Source organism: Gracilinanus agilis, chromosome 2 (genome assembly GCF_016433145.1).
Source record: "Gracilinanus agilis isolate LMUSP501 chromosome 2, AgileGrace, whole genome shotgun sequence".
Classification (NCBI taxonomy): Eukaryota; Metazoa; Chordata; class Mammalia; order Didelphimorphia; family Didelphidae; genus Gracilinanus; species Gracilinanus agilis.
The window spans coordinates 324,341,718-324,365,353 of NC_058131.1; the positions used below are offsets into that span (position 1 = coordinate 324,341,718).

A 23,636-nucleotide genomic window follows, 5' to 3' on the forward strand; every position below is an offset into this window, starting at 1 on the left:
AGCTATAGTCATGATATTTAATCAGATATCCATCTTGAAACACTAGTCAAGAAGTCTAACCCATGCATAAGAAAGTGTTATATACTAGACTTTCACTGGGAGGACTTAGGGTTAGCTGGATTTCTGTATGACACTTTCTACTACATTACTTTTTATATATTACTTTTCAAGGCACTTTAGTATAATAGTTAACATTTATAAAGTATAATAGATAATATGAGAGAGAGAGAGAGAGAGAGAGAGAGAGAGAGAGAGAGAGAGAGGAGAAGGGAGAGAGAGAGAGAGAGGAGAAGGGAGGGAGGGAGGGGGAGGAGGAGGGAGAGTTTTAAGAGTTTCAAAGTGCTTAACATTTATTACTTTATTTGATCCTTACAACAATCCCAAAAGATACAATTCATAGAGTGTTGGAGCTGAAGCCAGGAAGACATGCCTTACACTAGCTGTGTGATTCTAGGCAAGTCACTTATTTTTCCTAGGATTCTTTCCTTATTTGAAAATGAGAGGGATGGGGGCAGCTAGGTGGCTCAGTGGATTGACCTGGGTTCAAATTTGGCCTCAGACTTTTCCTAGCTGTGTGACCCCGGGCAAGTCACTTAACTCCCATTTCCTAGCCCCTACTGCTCTTCTGCCCTAGAACCAATACCCAGTATTGATTCTAAAGGTTTTTTTAAAAAAGAAAATTAAAAAAAAAGAGAGGTTTGATCTCCATGGCTTCTAAAGGTCTCCATATCTATGATCCTATGATCCCTTGTACCCCAATAGCACCAAGTATTGGATGTATCATAGGCCTTCAGTAAACACCATTGATATGATGGTATCTTATTGTTTTTCACAGCATCCCAGGAAAGTAGGCATCTTATTTTCCATTTACAAATGAGGAAATTGAAATACAGTGTGTAGATAAGCCTTAAATTACAATCTGGTTATTTCTATGATAATCTCAAGCAGTTAGCCTTACAATGAAATGTTTATTTATTGAAGGGGGAATAACAATATTATAACTAATGTTCATTAATTTGGATAACATTCATTCATATTACATGACCCCAGATGCTACCTTTTTACCATTTATAAAGAAAGCATGTATTAAGCAAATTAATGAAGAAAGACATTAGGCAAGTCACCTCCCTTCTCTCTCAATATCCTCCTCTCTAAAACCAGGATTCTTATTTACTCATGGGGCTATTGTGAGAAAATGCTTTGTAAAACTATATGTAGACTTAAGTCATTATTACTTTGCAGTACTGTGCTGTCTATTATAATGTAGTAGGAGAGGACTTTGTATTATACAATAACTGTCTTCCTGAAATCTTGTGTAAATTGAATTTCTATAAATAGAACCCTATTTTAAATACAGTAAGGGAAAAACTATATGTGTGTATGTATACATATGTAAAACCTTCATTAAATATTTTTCAATTTTATTTTTATTTTATTGATTAATTATGAAAACATTTCCATGGTTACATGATTCATATTCTTTCCCTCCCCTCCTCCCAACCCCCTCCCATAGCCAACACACAATTCCACTGGGTCAAAAATATTTCTTGAGCCAAATTTTCTCTCTCCATTCCTCCCTTCTCTCACTGACATGGCAAACCATCTGATACAGATTTTTTTATGTGCAATAATATATAACATTTTTCCTAACTAGTCATTTTGTGGCAGAGAACTCCAAAAAAGCAAAATAAAAGAAAGAAAGCAAAATATAGTAGTATGTTTTGGTCTGTATTTAGACTCCAGCAATTCTTTCTCTGGAAGTCAATGGAATTTTTCATCATGAGTCCTTGGGGATTGTCTCCAATCACTGTATTACTAAGAACAGCTAAGTCATTCACAATTGTTAGTCATACAATACTGTTGTTACTGTGTACAATGGGAACAGCTGTATATTGAGAAGTAGCTTGAGGTAGTGGAAAGAGCATTGAACTGGGAAAAGAAATACCTGGGTTCAAATCTCTGATGTGACAGTAAATGTATGTCTGGACAAATGTGTTAATTCTTCTTTTCCTCAGCATTAAAATGAGAGATTCTGCTGGCATGCAAAGAAGGCAGAATCTGGCATCAGAACTTCCCTTCAAATTCAGATTTTGTTACTTTTTAAATGTACAACCTTGTGCATAAGTCACTTCACTTCATGGAAGCTTCAGTTTCCTTATCTGTAAAAAAACGAGAGGTTTAGATCACACGTTTCCCAAGATTTCTTCCAGCTTTAAAATCCAAAACCCACTACCTACATCAATATTATTATTATTATATATGTTTATTAGTATAAACAAATTTGGGTATTTTGAGGAAGTATTTTTTGTAAAACAAAGGACATTCCTTTTTTGCCCACTTTATACGATATTTGACGATACATTTGGATTTCGTAGCTATGCTTTTCTTAAAGTGAGGTTGTCTCCTGATCTAACGAAATGTCAGGGCCAGTTTTTTGCATATAATGTTATTTGGCATAAGTTACGCCCAAGAAATTTGGGCGCTTTGACCTAGAGTAGCACAAGACAGATTTTGCCTCTAGAAATTAAAGTTCGTCATAGCGCGGGCTTCTCTCATCCTTTTGAAAGGAGCAGAACTAGGAAGCCTGAATGCCCTTAAGTAATATGACAGCTCCACATCGCCTGAGGCTTAATGTGCCCTCAGTTACGATGGTGGCTGCTCCACCCTTGCTGGGACCTTGGTGCTTTGCCCTCAGTTAATATGGCACCGTTCGTAATTTCCCTAGGACAGCCCTGATTCTGGCCACGCCCTTTTGGCTTCATAGGAAGCGCGGGAGCCCCGCCCCATTTCCGGAGAAAGCCGTCAAAAAAAAAAAAAAAAAAGATTGAAAAAAGGCCCTAGAAGATGGCGGTACTGGCGGGGCGGGGGCGGTGGCTTGGGGTTTGAATTTTAGCGGCGCCAGTGGACTCTGGGCGATCCGATCCGCGGGGCTGGAGGGGGGAAGGGACCGCTTGGCTGGGGGACCCGCAGCCAACCGCTGCCACCGCCATGGACTCGGTGCTTGGGGAGGACGCCACCTTGCCGGTGGGGCTCAACGGCAGCAGGTGGGCCTGGGGCGGGTGGGGAGAAGGAGCCTGGTAGCGGGGCAGGGCGGCCTTAGACCCCCCGCGGGCCGCGGCTCTGGCGGCTCCCCACTGAGGTTGGGGGTTAGAGGGTAGAGAGTGGGGGTTAAGGATATAGGGCACTAAAAGTAATTTGGGATGATCTGTTTTGGGGGGCCTGGGGTAATTTACGTGGAGGATTCTGGGTGTGGAATAATTTGAATTAGGGAGACATGAGAAGGGATGGATATTGTCGATGTGAAGGTATTTACTGGAGTGGTTGGGGCAAAGAGATGTTGTGGGGTAGGAGTAGTATAGGGTGAAGGGATGTTTTAGGGAATGGGGTAGTTTAGGGTAAAGGAATGATTTGGAAGTGTAGGGGTAAAATCAGGTTTTGGGGTATAAGAGGTAGTATAGGGTGAAGGGATGATTTGGAGGTATAAAGGCAGTTTTAGGGATAACTTGAGAGCATATATGGTAGTTTGGATGATGAGATAATTCTGGGATTATGAGTTGCAAGGGATGGTTTGGGTGTGTAATAGTACTCTAGGGTGAGGTGTGATTTTAAAGCACAGATGTATTTTTGGGGGAGAGCTAATTGAAGACGCAGGTGAGGGGTGAGAGGTCCTTGAAAATGCCTGGCATCAGGAGATCGAGAGTCATCTGAGAAAAAAAAAAATGACCAGAAGGGCCAGTGTTACTGGATTGAAGGGAGTGGGGTTGTAAGATGTAAGAAGATTGTGTAGGTCAGAAGAGGCTAAGTTATGAAGGCCTTTAAAAAGCCAAACAGGGATCAGCTAGATGGTTCAATGGATAGAGTACCAGGCCTGGTTGAGAGAACCTGGGTTCAAATGTGGCCTCAGACACTTCTTGGCTGTGTGATCCTGGGCAAGTCACTTAAATCCTCTTGCCTAGCCCTTACCGTTTTTTGGAATCAATACTTAGTATCAGTTCTAAGACAAAGTAAAGGACTAAAAAAACCCAAACATGATATTATATTTGATTCTGGAGGCAATAAGGAAATCTTGGAAATTATTGAATGGAGGTAGGAAGGGGAGGCATGAGTTGATGAGGGCTTGAGGGTTGTAGTTTGGGTTCATTGTAAGTGATAATCAAGGCGAGAGATAGTGAGGACCAGAACTAAAGTGATAGCTCTAAGTGGAGAGAAGGGGGTCTGATGTGAGAGATGCTGTGAATGTAGAATGGCATGATTTGACCACTGAATGGATGTCAGGTGAAGAGAGTGAGGGGATGAATGAAGATAACAGTTTACAAATCTAGGAAACTAGAAGAATGGTGGTGTCTTTGATAGAAACAGAGATGTTTAGAAGAAGACAGGATTTGGGGGGGAAAGAATGAGTCTAGTTTTGTACCTGTTAAGTTTGAGATATCTACTAGGTGGTGATTGAGGTGGGTCTATAGCCCAGAGGAGAGACCTGGGCTTATTACAGAGATTAGGGAGTAATTTGCTGCGGGATGATAGGTTGTGGGAGATAAGGTTACTGAGAATGGAAAAAAGAAGTGATCCCAGGAAACAGCTTTGTGTGTCCCATACCCCTAAGGGGGGGGGGGGAAGGTAGGAGTGGTGAAGAGATAATAATTTACTAAAGGAGACTGAGGAGTCAGACAATTTAGGAGAACCAGAAAAAGGTAGTATCACAGAAATCTGAGCAAGGAGTGGAGTGTCCAGGCCCTCCTGGAGAGTGGTCAAGTGTCAAATATAGCAGATAGGTCAGAATGATAAAGCTTGAAAAGACTATCAGGTTTGGCAATTAAAAGATCATTGATAACTTCCAAAGGAACTGTTTCAGTTAAGGAATGAGGTCAGAAGCCCGAATACAAAGATTGAGGAATAAGAAGAGAGAAAGGGAAGGTGGTGAATTATAGTTTTTATGAAGAATTCCCCTGAGAAATGGAGGAGATAGAAAGACAATAGTTTGGGGGTGGGTAGGAATTGGTAGGGTCTAGTGAAAGTTTTTTAAGTATAGGGGGAGAATTAGACATTTTTTAGCAGTAGAGAAGGAGCCAGTGATAAGAAAAGGCTAAGGGAGGAATTGACTAAAGGTACACCAAGCTGGAGGAGACAGAGGAGATGAAATTGATTGCCCTTGAGGGGGCATTTGTAGGAGGGTCAGGGTCAGTCTCATTAAATAGTGAGACCAACTCTTTGTGTAGAGGGAAGGTGAGGTCAAATCTCCAGACTGAATAAAAAAGATTTTGACCAAAAAAATCAAGTAGAAAAATCTGGCTAGAGATTGAACTCGAAAGAAGTGTTTCATTATCATTCCTTTTCCAGGGCCTTCATTGTTTTTTTTCCTATTATTTAGAGTTAACTTTTAGTTATCTTTTCCTTTATAATGTATTGTTCTCTTCTGCTTATTTGAAAAATTATCATTTATTTTTTCATTTTTAACATTCTTTTCTTTTTAAATTTTGAATTCTAGATTCCCTTCCTACTTCCTATCTCTCTTTTACCTATTGAGAAGGCAAACAGTATATCAATTATACATGTGAAATTATGTAAAACCTATTTCTGTATTAGTCATATTATAGAAAAAAAGCAAAACCCACAAAACAACACAAAGAAAGGGAAAAATATTTTTGTATTTAGTTCATCAGTTTTTTTTCCTGGAGGTAGATAGCATTTTTTCTTCATAAGTCCTTTGGAATTATTTTGGATCATCGTATTGATAAGAATAGTGAAAATTTTCACATTCATTCATTCCTACAACTTTGCTGTTACTGTGATCTTCTAGTTCTTCTCACTTGACTGCATCAGTTCCTATAGGTCTTGTTATGTTTTTTTCTGAAACCACTCCCCTTGTCATTTCTTATAGGTCAATTGTACTCCCATCACAATCGTATGACACCACTTGTTCAGTCATTCTCTTAACTGATAAGCTTCATTCCTGATTTCTAATTCTTCACCATCACAAAAAGAGATGCTATAAATATTTTTGTACATATAGGCCCATTTCCTTTTGATCTCTTTGGGGCTACAAACCTAGTAGTGCCCTTGTTGGATAAAAGTTTTATAGCCCTTTGGGCATAGTTCCAGATTGTTCTCCAAAATGATCAGATCTGTTCACTACTCCATCAGCATTTCATTAATATGCTTATTTTTCTAATATTCTCCAGCATTTGTCATCTGATAGGTGTTTGTTTTTTTTAAATCCTTAACTTCTGTGTATTGGCTCCTTGGTGGAAGAGTGGTAAGGGTGGGCAATGGGGGTCAAGTGACTTGCCCAGGGTCACACGGCTGGGAAGTGTCTGAGGCCGGATTTGAACCTAGGACCTCCCGTTTCTAGAACTGACTCTCAATCCACTGAGCTACCCAGCTGCCCCTAGGTGTTGTTTTAATTTTCCTTTACCTAGCAATAGTGATTTAGAGCATTTTCCCATATGATTCTAGATAGTTTTGATTTCTTCTGAAAACTGCCTGTTTGTATATATCCTTTTAACTATTTACCAGTTGGGAAATGACTTATTTTTATCACTTTGATTAAATTCCCTATATATTTGAGAAATGAGGCCTTTATCAGAGAAAGTTGCTGTAAAATTTTTTGATATTACTTCATTGTCTTTGGTACCTTTTAGTGAAATATAGTTTTCTTGTTTATCTCTTTTCAGTTAGGTCTGTTTTTGTTTTTGTTTTATCTGAGATTATGATTTCCTGTCCTGCCCTCTTCACTTCAGCTGAAATATAATAGACTGCTCTAGTCCTCCATTTCAATTCTTTGTGTGTCTTTGTGTTCCAAGTGTGTCTCTTGTATACAACATCTATTAGCTGTTTCGTTTCTAAGATTCTGTGATGAGATAGATAGATACAAGACAAATACTAGAAAGGGAGAGTTTGATTTAAGGAAAGGGGGACAGAAGTGAGGAAAAAGCTGTGGTATGACTGATAATCTTGGAATGGTGACATTAGAGTAGAGGAAATATGGGATGAGGTTAGATTTTGAGGGATTTAGGGGAGTCCTTGCTTGCTGAAAAATAAATTGACACCACTATTATTTTTTGAGAATACTGATGTTTAGATTATTCTATAAATATAGTATGCTTTGTTTTCTAGTGAAATAACTTTAATTCACAGAAGAATCTATAAAGAGAGTTCAGAAAGAAAGACAGCTTTTGAAAGATGGTGAATTTATGTTTAAAAGGACAAGCAAGCTATAGTTGGGAAAATTGTAGTTTTAAATATAATCCTTTTTCTATTCTGTTTTGTACATAGGAATGGGAATGCTCATTTTATTTAAGTTCGGCATTTTAAAAAACACACTTTAAAAAAGTGTATCAGGACCTGTCATTGCTTATAATCAAGGAACAATAGGTATCTTTTGCTATTTTCTCTTTTAAGTTAGATTATCTTATCCTTTTTGGCCTTCTAGTTGGGGCTGTTTAATAATAATTACTTTTAAATTCATTAAAACTATTTTTATAAATACATGTTCTAATATGAATACAATGAACCTCTCTTAGACAAGATTTTTATAATGAGTTTCTTTGGTCCATATACCCTGATGTATGTTCGAACTTACTCCCATTTTGTAATAAGGAAAATAAGCAATAAATATTTGAGATACAAATTAGGAGTACATTAATAGAAGCTCACTTCCAGTTACCTACTTTTATTTACCTATTCAGTAACAACAACTAGGGCCAGCTGAAACTGAGCTATAAGCATGGAGAATCTAGTTTGATCTAGTAGAAAGAGCCCTATGCTGGGAATCAGGAATTCTAGGTTTTAGTCCTCTCTGTCACCTCAGAGAAGTTTCTTGCTTTTTGGGCCTAAATCTCCTCATCTATGAAATGAAGAGATTCAGCTAAATATTTGATAAGGTTCCTTTTAGCCCTAAGACTTCGAAATTACATAAAGTTTTTTATGTCAGTGCTTGAAGTGGGATGTCTTAAGAAAAAGGAGCCTGAACCACCAGTTGTTATTAATGGGGAGAAAACAAGGAAGTCAGATAATGCAGTTTTGTGAAACACTAGAGAGACAAATTTGAGAAAGAGAAAAATCATCTTTTAGAGAGTGTTGATGTGAGAATGATATTGAAGTGGAAATTGGGCAGGAAATAGCTGGAAGCTTTTTCATCGAACAGTAGTCTTTTAAGTCTTTTAAGGACTATGATGCCAGATGTAACTTTTTAAAATTGCCATTTGTCCCATGGAAATTTGATTAAGGACAAGTTATTTGGCAAAAGCTGCTGAGGTAACAGATGGACACAGTAGCTTTTGTAGACACACTTGACATGGCTAGATTTGATTGACATAGGAGGAACTTTCCTATTATAGTGTTAAGTAGTTAAGACATATGGGTAGGGTGATTATTTATTGAACTCCTGTGGTTACACAATGAATTCATGTTAATAAATATGATAAAATTGTATTAGAAACATAGTGGGTAGTAGGAGATTAGAGTGGGAATGAAGATACTTTCCACTTGAGTACTTTATATTCTCTATTTGATTGGTACTTATTCCCTCTTAAGAGAGGATGGATTGGTGGCAATCCACTCTTATAGGTTCTTTACTTTTTCCCAGTAATGACTGTTCTGAACCATTTTCCTTTCAGGTCACTCAACTTATATCTGCTTAGTTTCTTTTTACAGTGAAAAGCTGAACTCTTGGAGGAACTCAAACATCCAACATAAGATTCCCGTTTGTGTTCCTGAAAAATTTCAGTATTATCGCTCAGGTTATCTTCCATTCTTTTGATTATATAAGAGGTATTTTTATTCCTGGTTAAAACTAAACCTATCTTTTCGGTCCCATTTCCTCTTGTTTTCTTTAGGACTTTCTGAAAACAGTCTTTAAAATGTTCAGTCCTTCTTGTCATCTGGTTCCTTTCCATATATTTTAACGAATATGCACTCTTTTTTGTGAGTCCTAATAAACATTTCACTTGAAAATTCTCTTCCAAGAGGGCAGAGACAAGATGGTGGAGTATGGCAGGAACTTTCTGAGTTCTCGCAAATCTATCTTCAAATGACTATTGAAAAAAAGCTTCAAAATGAATTCTCGAGTGGCAGAACCAACAGAAGGATACCGTGAGGCTATTTACCAAACCAAGACAACTTAGAAAGTGTGTAGGAAAGAATCAACTTCACTGGGATAGGAGGAAAGCACATCCCATACAGGTGGCATCTGGGTAAGCCAGCAAGCAGGTTGTACTCCAGAAAGCCACCAGCCAGTCAGCTGTGTCTCCAGTGCCAGAAGCATGGGACAATGCCCCTTCCAGTAGAATCCAACTTTAGCATAAAATTGAAAATTATGAAATAGGCTAGAAAAATGAACAACCCCACCCTCCCCCCAATCCCTGACCTTAGAGAGTTACTATTCTGACAGAGAAGATCAAAACACAAACTCAGAAGAGAGCAACAGTATAAAAATGGCTACATGCAAAGCCTCAAAAAAAGAGGTGAAATGGTGTCATGTTCAAAAAGAACTCCCAGAAGAACTCAAAAAAAGATTTTAAGAATCAAATTGGAGAGGCAGAAGAAAAATTGGGAAAAGAAATGAGAGCAGTGCAAAAGAATCATGAAGGGTCAACAGCATGGTAAAGGAAGCACAGAAAAATGGAAAAAAAAAGATGTTTAAAAATTCACTGAAGAAAATAATTTCTTAAAAAGTAGGATTGAGCAAGTAGAAGCTAATGACTCCATGAGACATCAAAAAAACAGTAACTCAAAATCAAAAGATTGAAAAACTAAAAGAAAATGTGAACAACTGGGAGCAGCTAGGTAGTATAGTGGATAGAGTTCCAGGCCTGGAATCAGGAGGACCTGGTTCAAATATGGCCTCAGCCACTCCCTAACTGTGTTACCCTGGACAGGTCACTTAACTCCAGTTGCCTAGCACTTGCTGCTCCTCTGTCTTAGAACTGATACTAAGACAGAAGGTAGGGTTAAAAAAAAAGAAAAGAGAAAACAACTGACTTGAAAAATATATCTAAGAAAGGTGATTTAAGAATGATTAGACTTCTTGAAAGCCATATTTTAAAAAGTGTCTGGACATCATATTACAAGAAATTACAAGGAAAACAGCTCTCATATTTTATTCAACAAGAAGTAAAATAGAAATGTCAGTTACCTCCTGAAAGAGATTGCAACATATAAACTCCCAGGAATATTATAGCAAAATTCCAGAGCTTCCAGGGCAAGGGGAAAATACTACAAATATCCAGACAGAAGCAATTCAAATATTGTAGAACCACAGTCAGTTTTACATGAAAGGATCAGAAGGCTTGGAATATTATATTCTGGGAGGCAAAGGAGCTAGGATTACAACCAAGAATTATTTACTCAGTGAAACTGAGTATAATCCTTCTGGGGAAAAATGGATATTTATAAAATAGAGAACTTTTTAAGCATTCCTTATGAAAAGACCAGAGCTGAGCAGGAAATTTGATTTTCAAATATAAGACTCAAGAGAAACATAAAAAGGTAAACAGAAAGGAGAAAATGAGAGGGATTCAGTAAGGTTAAACTTACATTCCTACACAGGAAGATGATACTTTTAACTTGTAAGTACTTTATCTCAGGGCATTTAGAAGGAGTGTACATAGATAGAGGGTGCAGAAGCAAATTGAATATGATGGGATGCTATCCATAAAAACAAAATTAAGAAGTGAGAAAGTTGCACTGACAGAATTGGGAAGGGAAAGGTAGAATGGGGTAAATTATCTCACATAAAGGCTCAAAAGAATTATTACAGAAGGGGGTGGAATTTGGGGTGTGTGAGGTGGGCAATGCTTGAACCTCACTTTCATTGGTATTGGTTCAAAGAAGGAATAACATCCACACTCAGTTGGGTATAGAAATCTATCTTACCTTATAAGAAAGTAGAGTGGGAGGGGGATAAGAAGAAGCATGGAGGGAGGACTGATAGAAGGGAGAGTGAATTTAGGGAGATGGTGAACAGAAGCAAAACAGTTGTGAGAAAGAGAGAGAGAGAGAGAGAGAGGGAGGGCAAAAATAGGATGAAGGGAAATACAGTTAGTAATCATAACCATGAATAGGATGAATTCACCCCATAAATGGAAGAAGAGAGTAGAATAGATTAAAAACTCTAAATCAGAATCCTTCAATATGTTGTTTACAAGAAATAAATTTGAAGCAGAGAAACAAGGAGTAAAGGTGAATATCTTTTTTATAGCAGTGACACATACAGAAAGATAGACTATATTTTAAGGTATATATTGACCTCACAGTCAAATGCAGAAGAGCAGAAATATTAAATGCATCATTTTCAGATGATTTTTGGATCATAATGCAATAAAAATTACAAAATAAGAGGGTATGAAAAGTGATTAAATATTAATTAGAAACGAAATCCTAAAGAATAGTGAGTCAAAGAACAATTTCATTAAAGAGAATTAAAAAATAAGAAAACAATGATAACAATGAGACAACATATCAAAATTTATGGAAGGGGGAGCCAAAGTAGTATTTAGGGGAAAATGTGTATCTTCACTTATATCAGCTAAATAGAGAAAGATTAGATCAATGAATTGAGCATGCAACTTAAAAAAACAAACCTAGGAAAAGAACAAATTAAAAATCCCCAATTAAACACCAAGTAGGAAATCATGAAAAATCAAAGGAAAGATGAATAAAATTGAAGGTAAGAAAACCACTGAAATAAGATGATAATATGATTTTATGGAAAAAACAAAACAAAACCCAATAAAAGAGATAAACCATTGTTTAATGTGATTGAAAAGAAAACCAAATTACCAGTATCAAAAATGATTTAGGCAAAGTCACTACAAAAGAAAATAAAGCAATTTTTAGAATCTATTTTGCCCAATTATATGCCATTAAATCTGATACTGTAAATGAAAATGGATAAATAGTTACTAAAATATAAATCATCCAGCTTAACAGAAGAGGAAATAGGATACTTAAATAACCCCATCTCAGGAAAAGGCCAGATGAATTCACAAATAAATCCTACCAAACATTTAAAGAACAATGAATTCCAGTACTATATACATTATTTGGAAAACTGGCCAAAGAACCAGTTCTACTGGTTTTTATGACACAAATTTGGTTCTGATACCTAAACTAGGAAGAGTAAAAACAGAAAAGTATGGGCTAATTTTCTTAATGACTATTGATGCAAAACTTTTAAATAAAATGCCAGCAAGAAGAATATAGCATTATATCAGAAGGAACATATAGTATGACCAGGTAGGATTTATACCAGAAATGCAAGGCTGGTTAAGTATTAGGAAGAACATCAGCATCATTGACCATACCAATGACAAAACTAACAGAAATTATATGATTATCTCAACAGATATAGAAAAAGCTTTTCACAGTATATACTGTCATAGGAATGAATGGAGTTTTCCTTAAAATGATAAATAGTATCTATATAAAACCATTAGCTAGTATTGTATGTAGTGTGGATAAGCTAGAAGCCTACCTAGTAAGATCAAGTGTGAAGCAAGGATGCTCATTATCATTATCTTTAAATATTCTAGAATTGGTGGCTATAGCAATGAGAGGAAAAAGAAATTGAAGGAATAAGAATAGGCAATGAAGAAATATAACTATCACTCTGCAGATGATATGATGGTATACATAGAGCATCAACTGAAAAGCTAGTCATAATTAACAACTTTAGTAAAGTTTCAGGATATAAAATAAATCCAAAAAAAGTTATTAGCATTTCTATATTAATAACAAAGTCCAGCAGCAAAATACAGAAAGAAACATTAAATTAAAAAAGTAGACAATATAAAATTATTGAGAATCTACCTGCCAAAACAAACCCAGGAATTATATGAACGCAATTACAAAATACTTTTCACATAGATGAAATCAGATTTAAACAACTGGAAAAATTTTAATTGCTCATGGGTAGGTCAAGCCAACATAATAAAAATTGTATCTAAATTAAATACCAGATCTCAAACTATGTTATAAGGTAGTAATCAATAAAATATTCTGGTACTGGATAAGAAATGGAGTAGTAGATCAGTGGAACAGGTCATGTACACAGTAATAGACAACCACTATAGTCTAGTGTTTGTTAAACCCAAAGATCTAAGATTTTGTGAAAATGTATTATTTGATAAAAATTGCTGGGAAAACTGGAAAACAATATGGCAGAAATTAAGTATAGACTAATATCTTACATTGTAGACAGGGACAGAATGGGTACATGATTTACACATGAAGGCTGATACCATAAACAAATTGGGAGAGCATTACCTGTCAGATCTGTGGATAAGGGAAAAATGATAAAATGAGAGCATTATGAGATGTAAAACTGATAATTTTTATTATATTAAAAAGTTTTCATATGAATAAAACCAGTGCAATCAAGATTAGAAGGAAAGCAGAAAACTGAGACAAATTTTTTACAGCAATGTTTCTGGGAGCAGTTAGGTGGCTTAGTGAATAGAGATTCAGGCCTGGAGACGATGTCTTAGATTCAGATCTGGCCTCAGACTCTTCCTAACTATGCAGACCTGGGCAAGCCACTTAACTGTGTTTGCCTGACCTTTAACTGTTCTTTTGTTGTAGAACCAATATCCAGTATTGATTCTAAGACAGAATGTAAGGATTAAAAAAAATGTCTGATAAAGGCTTCATTTCTCAAATATATAGAGAACTGAATCATTGGGTTTTTTTTCCCTTGGTGCTATACTGCCTTCCTCATCCATTGGTTTGTCAGAAAATTGCTCTCAACATAAGTAGCCTGTCTTTGATAGAGCCCAAAGCATTGTCATAGGTGCTTATACTATGAAGGACAACCATATTTCAACATTTCCTACCTGTTAATTGAAGATGAAGCTACCATTGCTCCAAGGGAGCAGCCTAGAAATTATTTTACCTTAACTGTTTTGAGCATGGATTTTCATTAATGGTTTTTACTTTTCTGAAATTTTGTGAGGGCTTTGGCCTTCTAAGTGATTTGGTTTTCTGTTCCTCTTACCTTGACTTTCTCCAGGTGACTTGTCACCTCTTAACTTCCATACTTGGAAAGGAAGGCCATGTATTGTAACACATGAAGGAATCTTCTGTGCCTTCTACTGTAACAATTTCACTGAAATCTTTGATTATAAGGGGCAAATGTCTGAGTTCTTCAAATAACTTTTAAGTGAAAAATTAGTAACATCTTTCTCTCTGGCAGTTTATAAGTGTAATACCAAATTGAGAAAATAGGAGGATGGAAGGACAGACTATATATTTGTCAGGGTTTTAGTGACAGAGTTGAGGAGACTGGGATGGCAAAGAGGTTTGGCTGGTGAGCATAAGGTGTTCAAGGGATGTATATCTGAGTCCAGAGTTATTTCTTCTCTTTTCATTTGAATTAGACAATCCAACCACTTTATTTACAGATGAGAAGACTGAGGCCCAGGAAAAGGAAGTCACTTGTCTAAGGTCACACAATAGTGGCAGATTCAGACAAGAACCCAGCACTTAGCATAGTTCCTGGCACAAAGTAGGCATTTAATACATGTTTATTGACTGTGAGTTTTGCCTCTTAAAAACAATGTTATTTACTCACTTACACCAGTGATCTTTAAATTGGGGGCTAAAGAATGACCATTGCCCCAAAGGGGCAATCTTGATCTTGAGGACTAGTTGATCAACCCATCAGAGGGTTGAAAGATGAATTGCACTTCATTCTGCCATCTGCTTCTCTCTCTCTTCCCCTCAGCCAACCCACTATTTGTAGACTTACCTCCAATATAAGTACACTACCCCCTTCAACATTACTCTGCTTCTAACTATTCAAGACTGACTCAGATCTTCCTCTCTTTGTATCTGGTGACTTTTATTAGGTCCAGTGGTTTTAAGTAACATTTCTTATGTAGATTACTCTCGGATCTTTGTTTCTAATCCTAATCTCTCTTCTCAAATGTAGTTCTATGTCATCAACTGCCAATGAGCATTTTGAACTAAATGTCCCATAAGCCTCTCCAACTTATGTCCAAAGCAGAAGTCATCTCTTGTATTTAAACTTATCTCTTCTGAAATTGCCTATTTCTGTTGAGTATATCACTATTCTTCTAGTAACCCAAGTTAATCAGCTTTAGTGTTATCCTTGACTCCTTACCACATGTATACAGTCTGTGACCCTCACTACATAGATTGTCTTGCCATTATTCCCTCCACAATATCTTTTAAATATGTTCCCTTGTCTCTATTCATGTGATCACCACCCTAATTAAGGGCCTCATGTGGACTCTTGCTGTAGTCTCCTAATTGGTTTTTCTGCTGCTAATCTCTCTTCTATCAAATCCATTCTCCACCCAACTGTCAAAGTGATTGTTCTAAAGCCCATGTTTGACTGTAAACTTTAGTTGTTCCTTATTAGTTCTAAGTTCAAATAATATTTTTATCTTTATCTTATTTAAAAAATTTTTATATATTGAATGAATTTTTAATTATAAAATTATTATTTTTTAAAACCCTTACCTTCTGCCTTGGAACCACTTGGTTCCAAGGCAGAAGAGTAGTAAGGGTTAGGGAGTGGTGGTTAAGTGACTTGCCCAGGGTCACACAACTAGGAAGTGTGTGAGGCCAGATTTGAAGCCAGGACCTCCCATCTTTAGGCCTGTTTCTCAATCCACTGAGCTACCCAGCTTCTTCCTAATTACAAAATTATTAGTGTCATAGTTCATGTATATGGATAATAAATAATTTTGGCAGTCTGTAAAAATTTTTTACTGATGGGATGTCTGATAAAAATAGCTTTGAGACCACTGTACAGTACATCACCACCCTTCTTTAATTGTTTTCAGGACTTGAAATATTGAGATTTAAAAAAATTGGGAAGATAGCCAATTTCTTCATTGTACCTGTCCTCCCCAAAGTCAGTTTTTACCTGATATGTTCTGAATTGTTAATAGTTTGAATTACCTTTTAGAGTGATGAAATTCACCTATCCAAGTAGAAATGGCCCAAAGAGTGAGGTTAAATACTCCTGTTTCAAATGGCTTCTCTCCTGAGGGTACTGGGTAGGGAACAGACTAAAAACCAAGCACGAGTAAATAGGAGGTTCAGGTGTTAACTTGAGCTAATTAAGTATAGTAAATGCTGCCTGCCAGACTTAAAGATATAAGGCAGAAGAGTTAATTAACTGTATGAGCTGCTAATAATAGTTGACATTTATATAGCTTACATATATTATCTCATTTATTCATCAAGATAACCCAATGAGGTAGTTAACATTTTTTAATCCCTTTTTTTACAAATGAAGAAAGAAACTTGTCTTTAGTTGCTCTGCTAGTAAGTGTTAGAGGTGGGATTCAACTCCAACTCTAGCTTGGTCAAAGGATATACTTAAACATATTTTTTAAAGTCTAGCTCTATTGCCAGTTGTCTAAGGGTCTTCTTTGTTTCTCATAGTTTAACAAGTCTTTTCAAGACCAAAATCCCAAATGAACACTGTGTACTTATGACACCAACACTGGCCCTTTCTTGCCTGTTTTTGCATTGCTGGGATACTATGGGTATAGAACTGTGATGGCAAACCTTTTGGAGATGGAGTGCTGGGCCTCGCTCTCACCCACCCACCCAGACCAAGTGCCACACCTCACCCCCATGAGAGACTGAGTGCCATGCCTCCCACCTCCTTACCCCTCTTAACCCAGACAGGGGAGGGAGGAAATGCTCCCATTGGGCTGTTAGGCAGAGGGGCAGGTGATGAGAGGCAGACATGGTAGAGGGGGAGAAGAATGGCTTGATTGCTCTGCTCCCCTCCAGTTATGTGCCATGCTATGAGCTAGACCTAGAACATAGGTTCAAATCCCATCAAACCTAGACCCAACCATGAGAATCACCTTCACCACAGTCTCAACAGGCTGTCATCTGTACAACACCCTCAAGCAGCAGGTGACCCCCACCCCTGACCCCAGGGCCTTAACCCAAATTGGGGGAAAGAGGATGGGAATAAGTGCTCCCTTTGGCTGCTGGGCAGAGGGGTAGGTGAAATGAGAAATGTCCTCAGGTACATGGAGAGGGGAAGGGGAACAACTCCACCTTGAGTCCCTCTGGCTTTCTAGTAAAGAACTCTGGTGGGTGACTGCAGATGTACCTGCAGAAAGGGCTCTGTATGCCCTTTTTGGCATATGTGTCATAGGTTTGCCATCATGGGTATAGAATATCATATATATTGTCCAGTAGTTGGCTTTGCCAAACTGCTTATTTCTCCCTTGTTTCTTAAATTTTTGAAAGGATAATTGGAAAGTGGAAAGGGCAGATATATATTTGGAATTGAAGATGACATAAAAACATAGCATCAATAAAAATCAGATAAAGGCAAAAAGAAAATGATCTTTTCTGCTTCATATAGTATTTTAGATCTGTCTTAATTGCTTACATTCAGTTCCCTTTTATGTTGTATGATTCCCATATAATTGTGGATGTGCTATGTATGGCCCTCCAGCTAGACTATAAACTCCATACAGTCTGACTTAATTATCTTTGTAACTTCTCTCTCTCAACCTCCTATAGTGCTCTGCTGTGGAATGACCCAAAGGGTTCATGGCTTTGATCATAAGGAATTATTGACTGACCCTACCCCCAACCTCCAGCCAAACATAGATTTACCTTCAATATAACTATACTGCCTTCTTCAACATTGTAAAGTAGGCACTTTAGCTGTTGAATAAATAATTGAATGTGGTATCCTTCTTAAACCTATAGGAAATGGTAAAGCTCTACAGTCATTTAAAAAAAAAAGTAACTTGAAATTTAAAAATTCTAATTGAGAATGTCACATAACAGGAACCTGAGATTAATGCAGTTGCAAAATGGCAAAAAAAATCTTTTGCCATAGAGATAATATTCTGGTCCATATTAAATTATGGGAGGAAAATATAAAAAGCTGAGGATTAACTTACATTTAATTCTTGTGCTTCTGAAATCACCATAATTTCATATATTTATGTTTATTGTGTAACATCTTTTAGTGATTAGTTTACTTTTTAAAAAATTTTCTTCTAGTTATCTTTGTTCTTAAGTTCTCTTGTCTTTTTTCTTCTTTTCCAAGTCTCTCAAATGTTTTTACTTCCAAGCCCCATTTGTATTCTTTGATATTTCCGCATCCATTTCTGAATCCTTAGTACTATGGAAAGAGCCTTAATTCTGAAGAGAGAGAACTTAGGTTCAAATCCTACTTGTGATGCATACTTCCTCTATAACCTCAGGCTTGTCAGCACATAGTGCCTGTAAAGAAATGAGGGAGCTAGATTAGATGACCTCTGAGGTCTCTTCCAATTCTAAATCTTTGATCTCTTAAGGGTGTTCCTCAGATTTTGTCCTTGGCTCTTCTCTCTTTACAATCTCATTTATTCCTATATTTTATCCACTACCTCTAGAGACAACTCTTGAATATCTTTCCAGTCTCGACCTCTTCTTTTGCTCTCTAGTTCCATATCCCGTCAACGTTTTTCTTCTATTGTCTCTTCAGTATCTGAATGCAAAGGTAGTTTTCCTTTTGTGCCTTGATTTCATCCCTTTCTTTCTCTTCTTGGAGCTTGTCTTCATTAATAGTGCTATTCACTGACTTTTTCTCTGCTGCCTATAAGCATGCCCAAATCTCCCTCATCCTTAAAAAACCTTCACTTGACACTGTCATCCCCTCTAGCTATTGACTTTTATCATTTCTCCCTTTCACTGCCAAACTCTTTAAAAAAAAACCTCTCTGTAATGGATGTCTCAGATTTCTCATATCCTATTCACTTCTCATTTTCTTGAAATCTGGCTTTTAATCCTGCCATTTCTCCAAGTTTACCATCTGTCTCTTTAACTGTTGAATCCAGTGACCTTTTCTGTATTATCATCCATCTTAGTCTCTGTTGCATTTGACTTTGTAGACTATTTTCTCCCAGATAGTCTTTATTTCCTCAGTTGCTATATGACACTGTTTTCTCCTGCCTTAGCATTCCTTCTCTTCATTGCTGGATCATCCTGACCCACTCCATGTGTGTTGGTATACCTATGGATATACCTTCCCTGAGTTGTCTTGTTGGCACCCAGGGGTACAGTAGTAAGTAAGTGCTTAGTACTGCACTAAACTGGGAGTACAAAAAAGTAAAGACAATTTGTGCTTTTAAGGAACTCAAATTTTAATGGGGAAGACAACACTGCAAACGAATTGGTACATACAAGAATACGTACCAGAATAGATGAATGTTAGTCTCAGAGGGGAAGACTCTAGCAGCTAGGGGTGGAGGACTTGGAGGGGGACTGGGAAAGGCCTCTTTTGCCAGTTGAGATTTGAGGTGAGATATAAAGGAAGCCAGAGAAACTAATACAGAGAGGTGACCAGGGAGAACATTTCGGATAGCATGTCCAGATAGGGGATAGCAGATGTTTGAAAAATTCAGAGACCAGAGATAGAGTGTCCTTTATGAGAAACCTCATTTAGGCCAATGTCTGGATTGAAGAGTATGGAGAGGGCAGTAAAGTATGAGAAGGGAGGAACATTGGGAAGGTAGGGTCAGGTTGTAAAGAGCTTTGGGAAGGGGGAGACATTTGAGGCCTCATCACCTCTCACCTGATTGATTGCAACAGAATTCTAAGTGGTCTTCCTACCTCAGCACTGTCTTCACTCCAATCCGTCTCTCACTCAACTACCAAAGTGATTTTTCTCAAGTCTGGTTTTGACCAAATTGAATCTTTCTGAGGCAGCGAGGTGACACAGTGGATAGCATGCTGGGCTTGGAGTCAGGAAGACCTGTGTTCAAATGTAGCCTCAGAGACTTACTGGCTATGTGATCTTTGGAAAGTCACTCAATCACTGCCTGCTGTAGTTTCCTTAACTTTTTATTTTTTAATTTTAATTCAGATTTTTATCTTTTTCAATTGCATGTAGAAATAACCTTTAAATGGAGATCATAAGAGCACCTACCTCCAAAGATTGTTATGAAGATCAAATGAGATAATATTTATGAAGCACTTAGCACAGTGCCTGGCATGCTTGTTTCCTTCTTTCTTTTTTCCTCTGCTCATTAAACTCTAGTGCTGCTCTATATTACCTTTATAATCAATTATAAAATCCTGTTTGACATGGAGAGTTCTTTACAACTTGGCTCTTTTCTACCTTTCTGGTCTTCTTACACTTTACTCCCCTCCATAAACTGGACAAATCCATTACCTTGGCTTGCTTGCTATTTTGGAAAAAGATATGTTCTCTCCTGATTCTGCAGTTGAACTGGCAATTCTGTCTGAATTGTCTTTTTTTCTCACCTTTGCCTCCTCATTCCCCTGGCTTCCTGTAAGTCTTAGCTCAGATCTTGACCTTTACCAGGCCCCACAAAATGCCCTTCCCTTTTTTGAGATGATCATCCACCTACTCTTTTTTTTTTTTTTTTTTTTTTAACCCTTACCTTTAGTCTTGGAGTCAATACTGTGCATTGGCTCCAAGGCAGAAGAATGGTAAGGGCTAGTCAATGGAGGTTAAGTGACTTGCCCAGGGTCATACATCTGGGAAGTGTCTGAGGCCAGATTTGAACCTAGGACCTCCTGTCATTAGGTCTGGCTCTCAATCCACTGAGCTACCCAGCTGCCCCCATATTCACCTATTCTTCATTGACCTAAGGTGTACCTGGTTATTTTTATCATATCTCCATTAGAGTAGGACTGACTTTAGCACTTGGCATGTTCTTACTATTTTTTGCAAACCCAGTGCTTAGCACAGTGCCTGGCACATAGTAAATGCTTAATAAATGCTTTTTTGATTGCTTGATTAAAAAAAAAATCCTTACCTTCTGTGTTAGAATTGGTTCCAAGGCAGAAGAATGGTAAGGACTTGGCAGTTGGGGTTAAATGACTTGCCCAGGGTCACACAACTAGGAAGTGTCCGAGACTAGATTTGAACCCAGGACCCTCCTCCTGTCTTTAGACTAGCTCTCTTCCACTGGGCCATCCAGCTGCTTATCTTTTCCTTTTCTATTAAAGGTACTACCAGTCTTCTAGTTTTATACCCTTAGAAGTGACTTCTTACTTTTCACTTGCCAAATCTTGCCAATTCTATCTTCCCAATATGCCTAGAATTGGCCACCTCTCAGCTCACACAGCCACCTTCATATTTAAAAGTCTCATTATTTCTTGTACGGACTAGAGCACCAGCCCATTTGTCCTCACTATCTCATCTCTTTCCTCTCAAGGCCAAGTCATTTTACTTTATTTTTAAAAATTCTTAACTTTCTGTCTTAATAACAATTCTAAGATAGAAAGGCAAGGGCTAGGCAAACAGAGTTGTGACTTGCCTAGGGTTTCAGTTAGGAAGTGTCTGAGGCTAGATTTGAACCCAGGACCTCCCAACTCAAGGACTGGTTCTTTATTCACTGTACCACCTAGTTGCCTCACCCAAGTGATTTTAATAATGATAAACAGCTTTTGTGTAGAGCTTTAAAATTTGCATAGTGCTTTATATATGTAATCTCATTTGATCCTCCTAATAATGAGATAGGTACTATTATTATCCTCCAGTGTGGAGAGGAGGAAACAGACACCGAGAAGTTAAGTAACTTGCCCTGAGTCACACAGCAATTAAGTATTTAAGGATGAATTTGAATTCAGGTTTCCTTGACTCTTAAGTCCCATGCTCTATCCACTATGCAGCCTGGCTGCATAGATTGACCATTCCTTGCCTACTTGATAAACTGGTGGTTTTCTGTTATCTTTAGGGTCAATATAGTTTTTCCTGTTTCACATTTAAAGTCCTTTAAAGCTCAATTCTCTTCTGCTTTTCTAGGCTTCTTATTTATTACTCTGCTTCTCATGCTCTGTGGTCTAATCAGACTGGCTTTCTTGCTATTCTTTACAAATAACCCTCCACCTTTCTGTCACTTTGCCTTTGTACAGATTCATCTTCTACAACTTGGAATGCACCCTTTCTTTACTCCTGATTCTTGGAATCCCTAGTTTCTTTCAAAACTCACCTTAAAACTTACTTTCTCTATGGAACTTTTTCTGATCTAACCAACTGCTTGTTTTCCCCCTTCACTCATTGCCTAATATTTATTTTGTTTATATGCGTGTATATATATATATATATGTATATATATATACACATATGTACATATTTCTCCTAATAGAATATATATAAACCTCTTAAATATGACTGTCTTATTTCCCTCAATGTTCAGTACCCAGCACTGTGCCTGGTACATAGTAGCTGCTTCTTAAAATAGTTAATTAGAACAGTGCTTATTGATTAATTAATTGGACACCAGCCCTTCTGCCCTCTATGGAATTAATTCCTTACATATTAACCTTCCACTGGGATCTACAAGTGAATACTATTTTAAAAATAGGCTTCCTTTATGAGAATGCAGACATTGATACTTTCCATTTCATGTTTCTTTGAACACAATATAATTATTAGTATTTTTCCTGGTACCATATTATTCAGTTTTACAATATTACATTATTATAATTCAGTATTACATTAATATATCATAGTTAATTTAGTCATGTTCTGAACATTGGTTCCATTCTTTTGCTATTACAAATAAAATAGTCTTGAATAGTTCTGTACAAGCAGGCCCCTTTTTCCTTTTTATGGTGTCTTTGGGATAGAGTCCTTGCATTGGAGTCACTGGGTCAAAAGGTATGATTGATTTAATGACTTTTATTGCCCTCTAAAACTCCACCAACTGTATAATAAGGGCTTTTCCCTATATCACTGCCAGTGTTGATATTTTTATATTTTTTTACTATCAATAATTTTTCCCTTCTGGTGTATGTGAGGTGGTATCTTAAGATTGTCTTGATTTGTATTTCACTGATTTTTAAGGTATATAAGCATCTTTTCATATGATTAATAACAGCATGATGACACCCTTTGTGATGTCTACCTCAAAAGTTAAGAATGTCCTTTGTATATTCCTAGTTTCATTTAATAATCTGTTATACTTCTATCTCTCTGTGTGTTTCTATTCCTTCCCCCTCCCACTTTTAATTTTTATTTTTAGGTATTACAACCTCTTAGGATAATGAGTTCTCCACATGTTTATGTTTGGTTTCTTTTATGGTATCCTTGAAGCACCTGAATTGGCCATTATTTTCCTGAGTCACATTCTAAAGATTTGTTGGTAGTGTCATTTCCTAGTTATATCATGGGCACATTTTCTTGATTTGTTTTTAGCTGAGGCCAGTATAGTTTAATGTCTTATTAGTAGCCCAAGGCAGTCTTAGTATTGTCTGTTGTTAAAACGCTGTCTAATATTTTGTTTTGTTGTGCATGTTTTTTCCTAGTGTTCTTATTTCAAATTTACCAGATGATTCAGACATTGATCCTAATTTTGGTCTGGGAAGTACTGGTAAGTACAGCAAATAATGTGCTTTTGTTCATTAAGAAGGACCTAGACTGGCCATTCTTAGATTTATGGGGGTGTCTAAGTGATGATTAGGTCAGAAAATTAGACTGCAATGGCCCTTGCTAAAGGGTAGTTGGTAGTTCAGTAAAAATTGTGTCTTGATTTTTTTACTCTGCCAAATCCTTTTTGTGAAACTGCCCAACTCTTGTCTGCCAGCTTCATTCCAGTCATTTTGTGATGGACCTATTTGGGTCTTGTAGCTGGCTGTAGACCATGGGGAATAGCTCTTAATAAATGAAG

The 23,636-nt window shown here is 37.2% G+C and overlaps 1 protein-coding gene across 1 annotated transcript in view; it reads left to right on the plus strand.

The window, feature by feature from the left end:
- The first annotated feature begins 2,634 nt into the window (after nucleotides 1-2,634).
- The window catches only part of CDK5RAP2 (CDK5 regulatory subunit associated protein 2), a 174,401-nt gene continuing 153,399 nt past the window's right edge, over nucleotides 2,635-23,636 (plus strand). Inside the window, exons 1-2 of the mRNA XM_044664271.1 lie at nucleotides 2,635-3,044; nucleotides 23,275-23,339. Of these exons, the coding sequence (XP_044520206.1) occupies nucleotides 2,989-3,044; nucleotides 23,275-23,339 (121 nt within the window). The 5' untranslated portion in view covers nucleotides 2,635-2,988. The remainder of the gene's footprint in view (nucleotides 3,045-23,274; nucleotides 23,340-23,636) is intronic.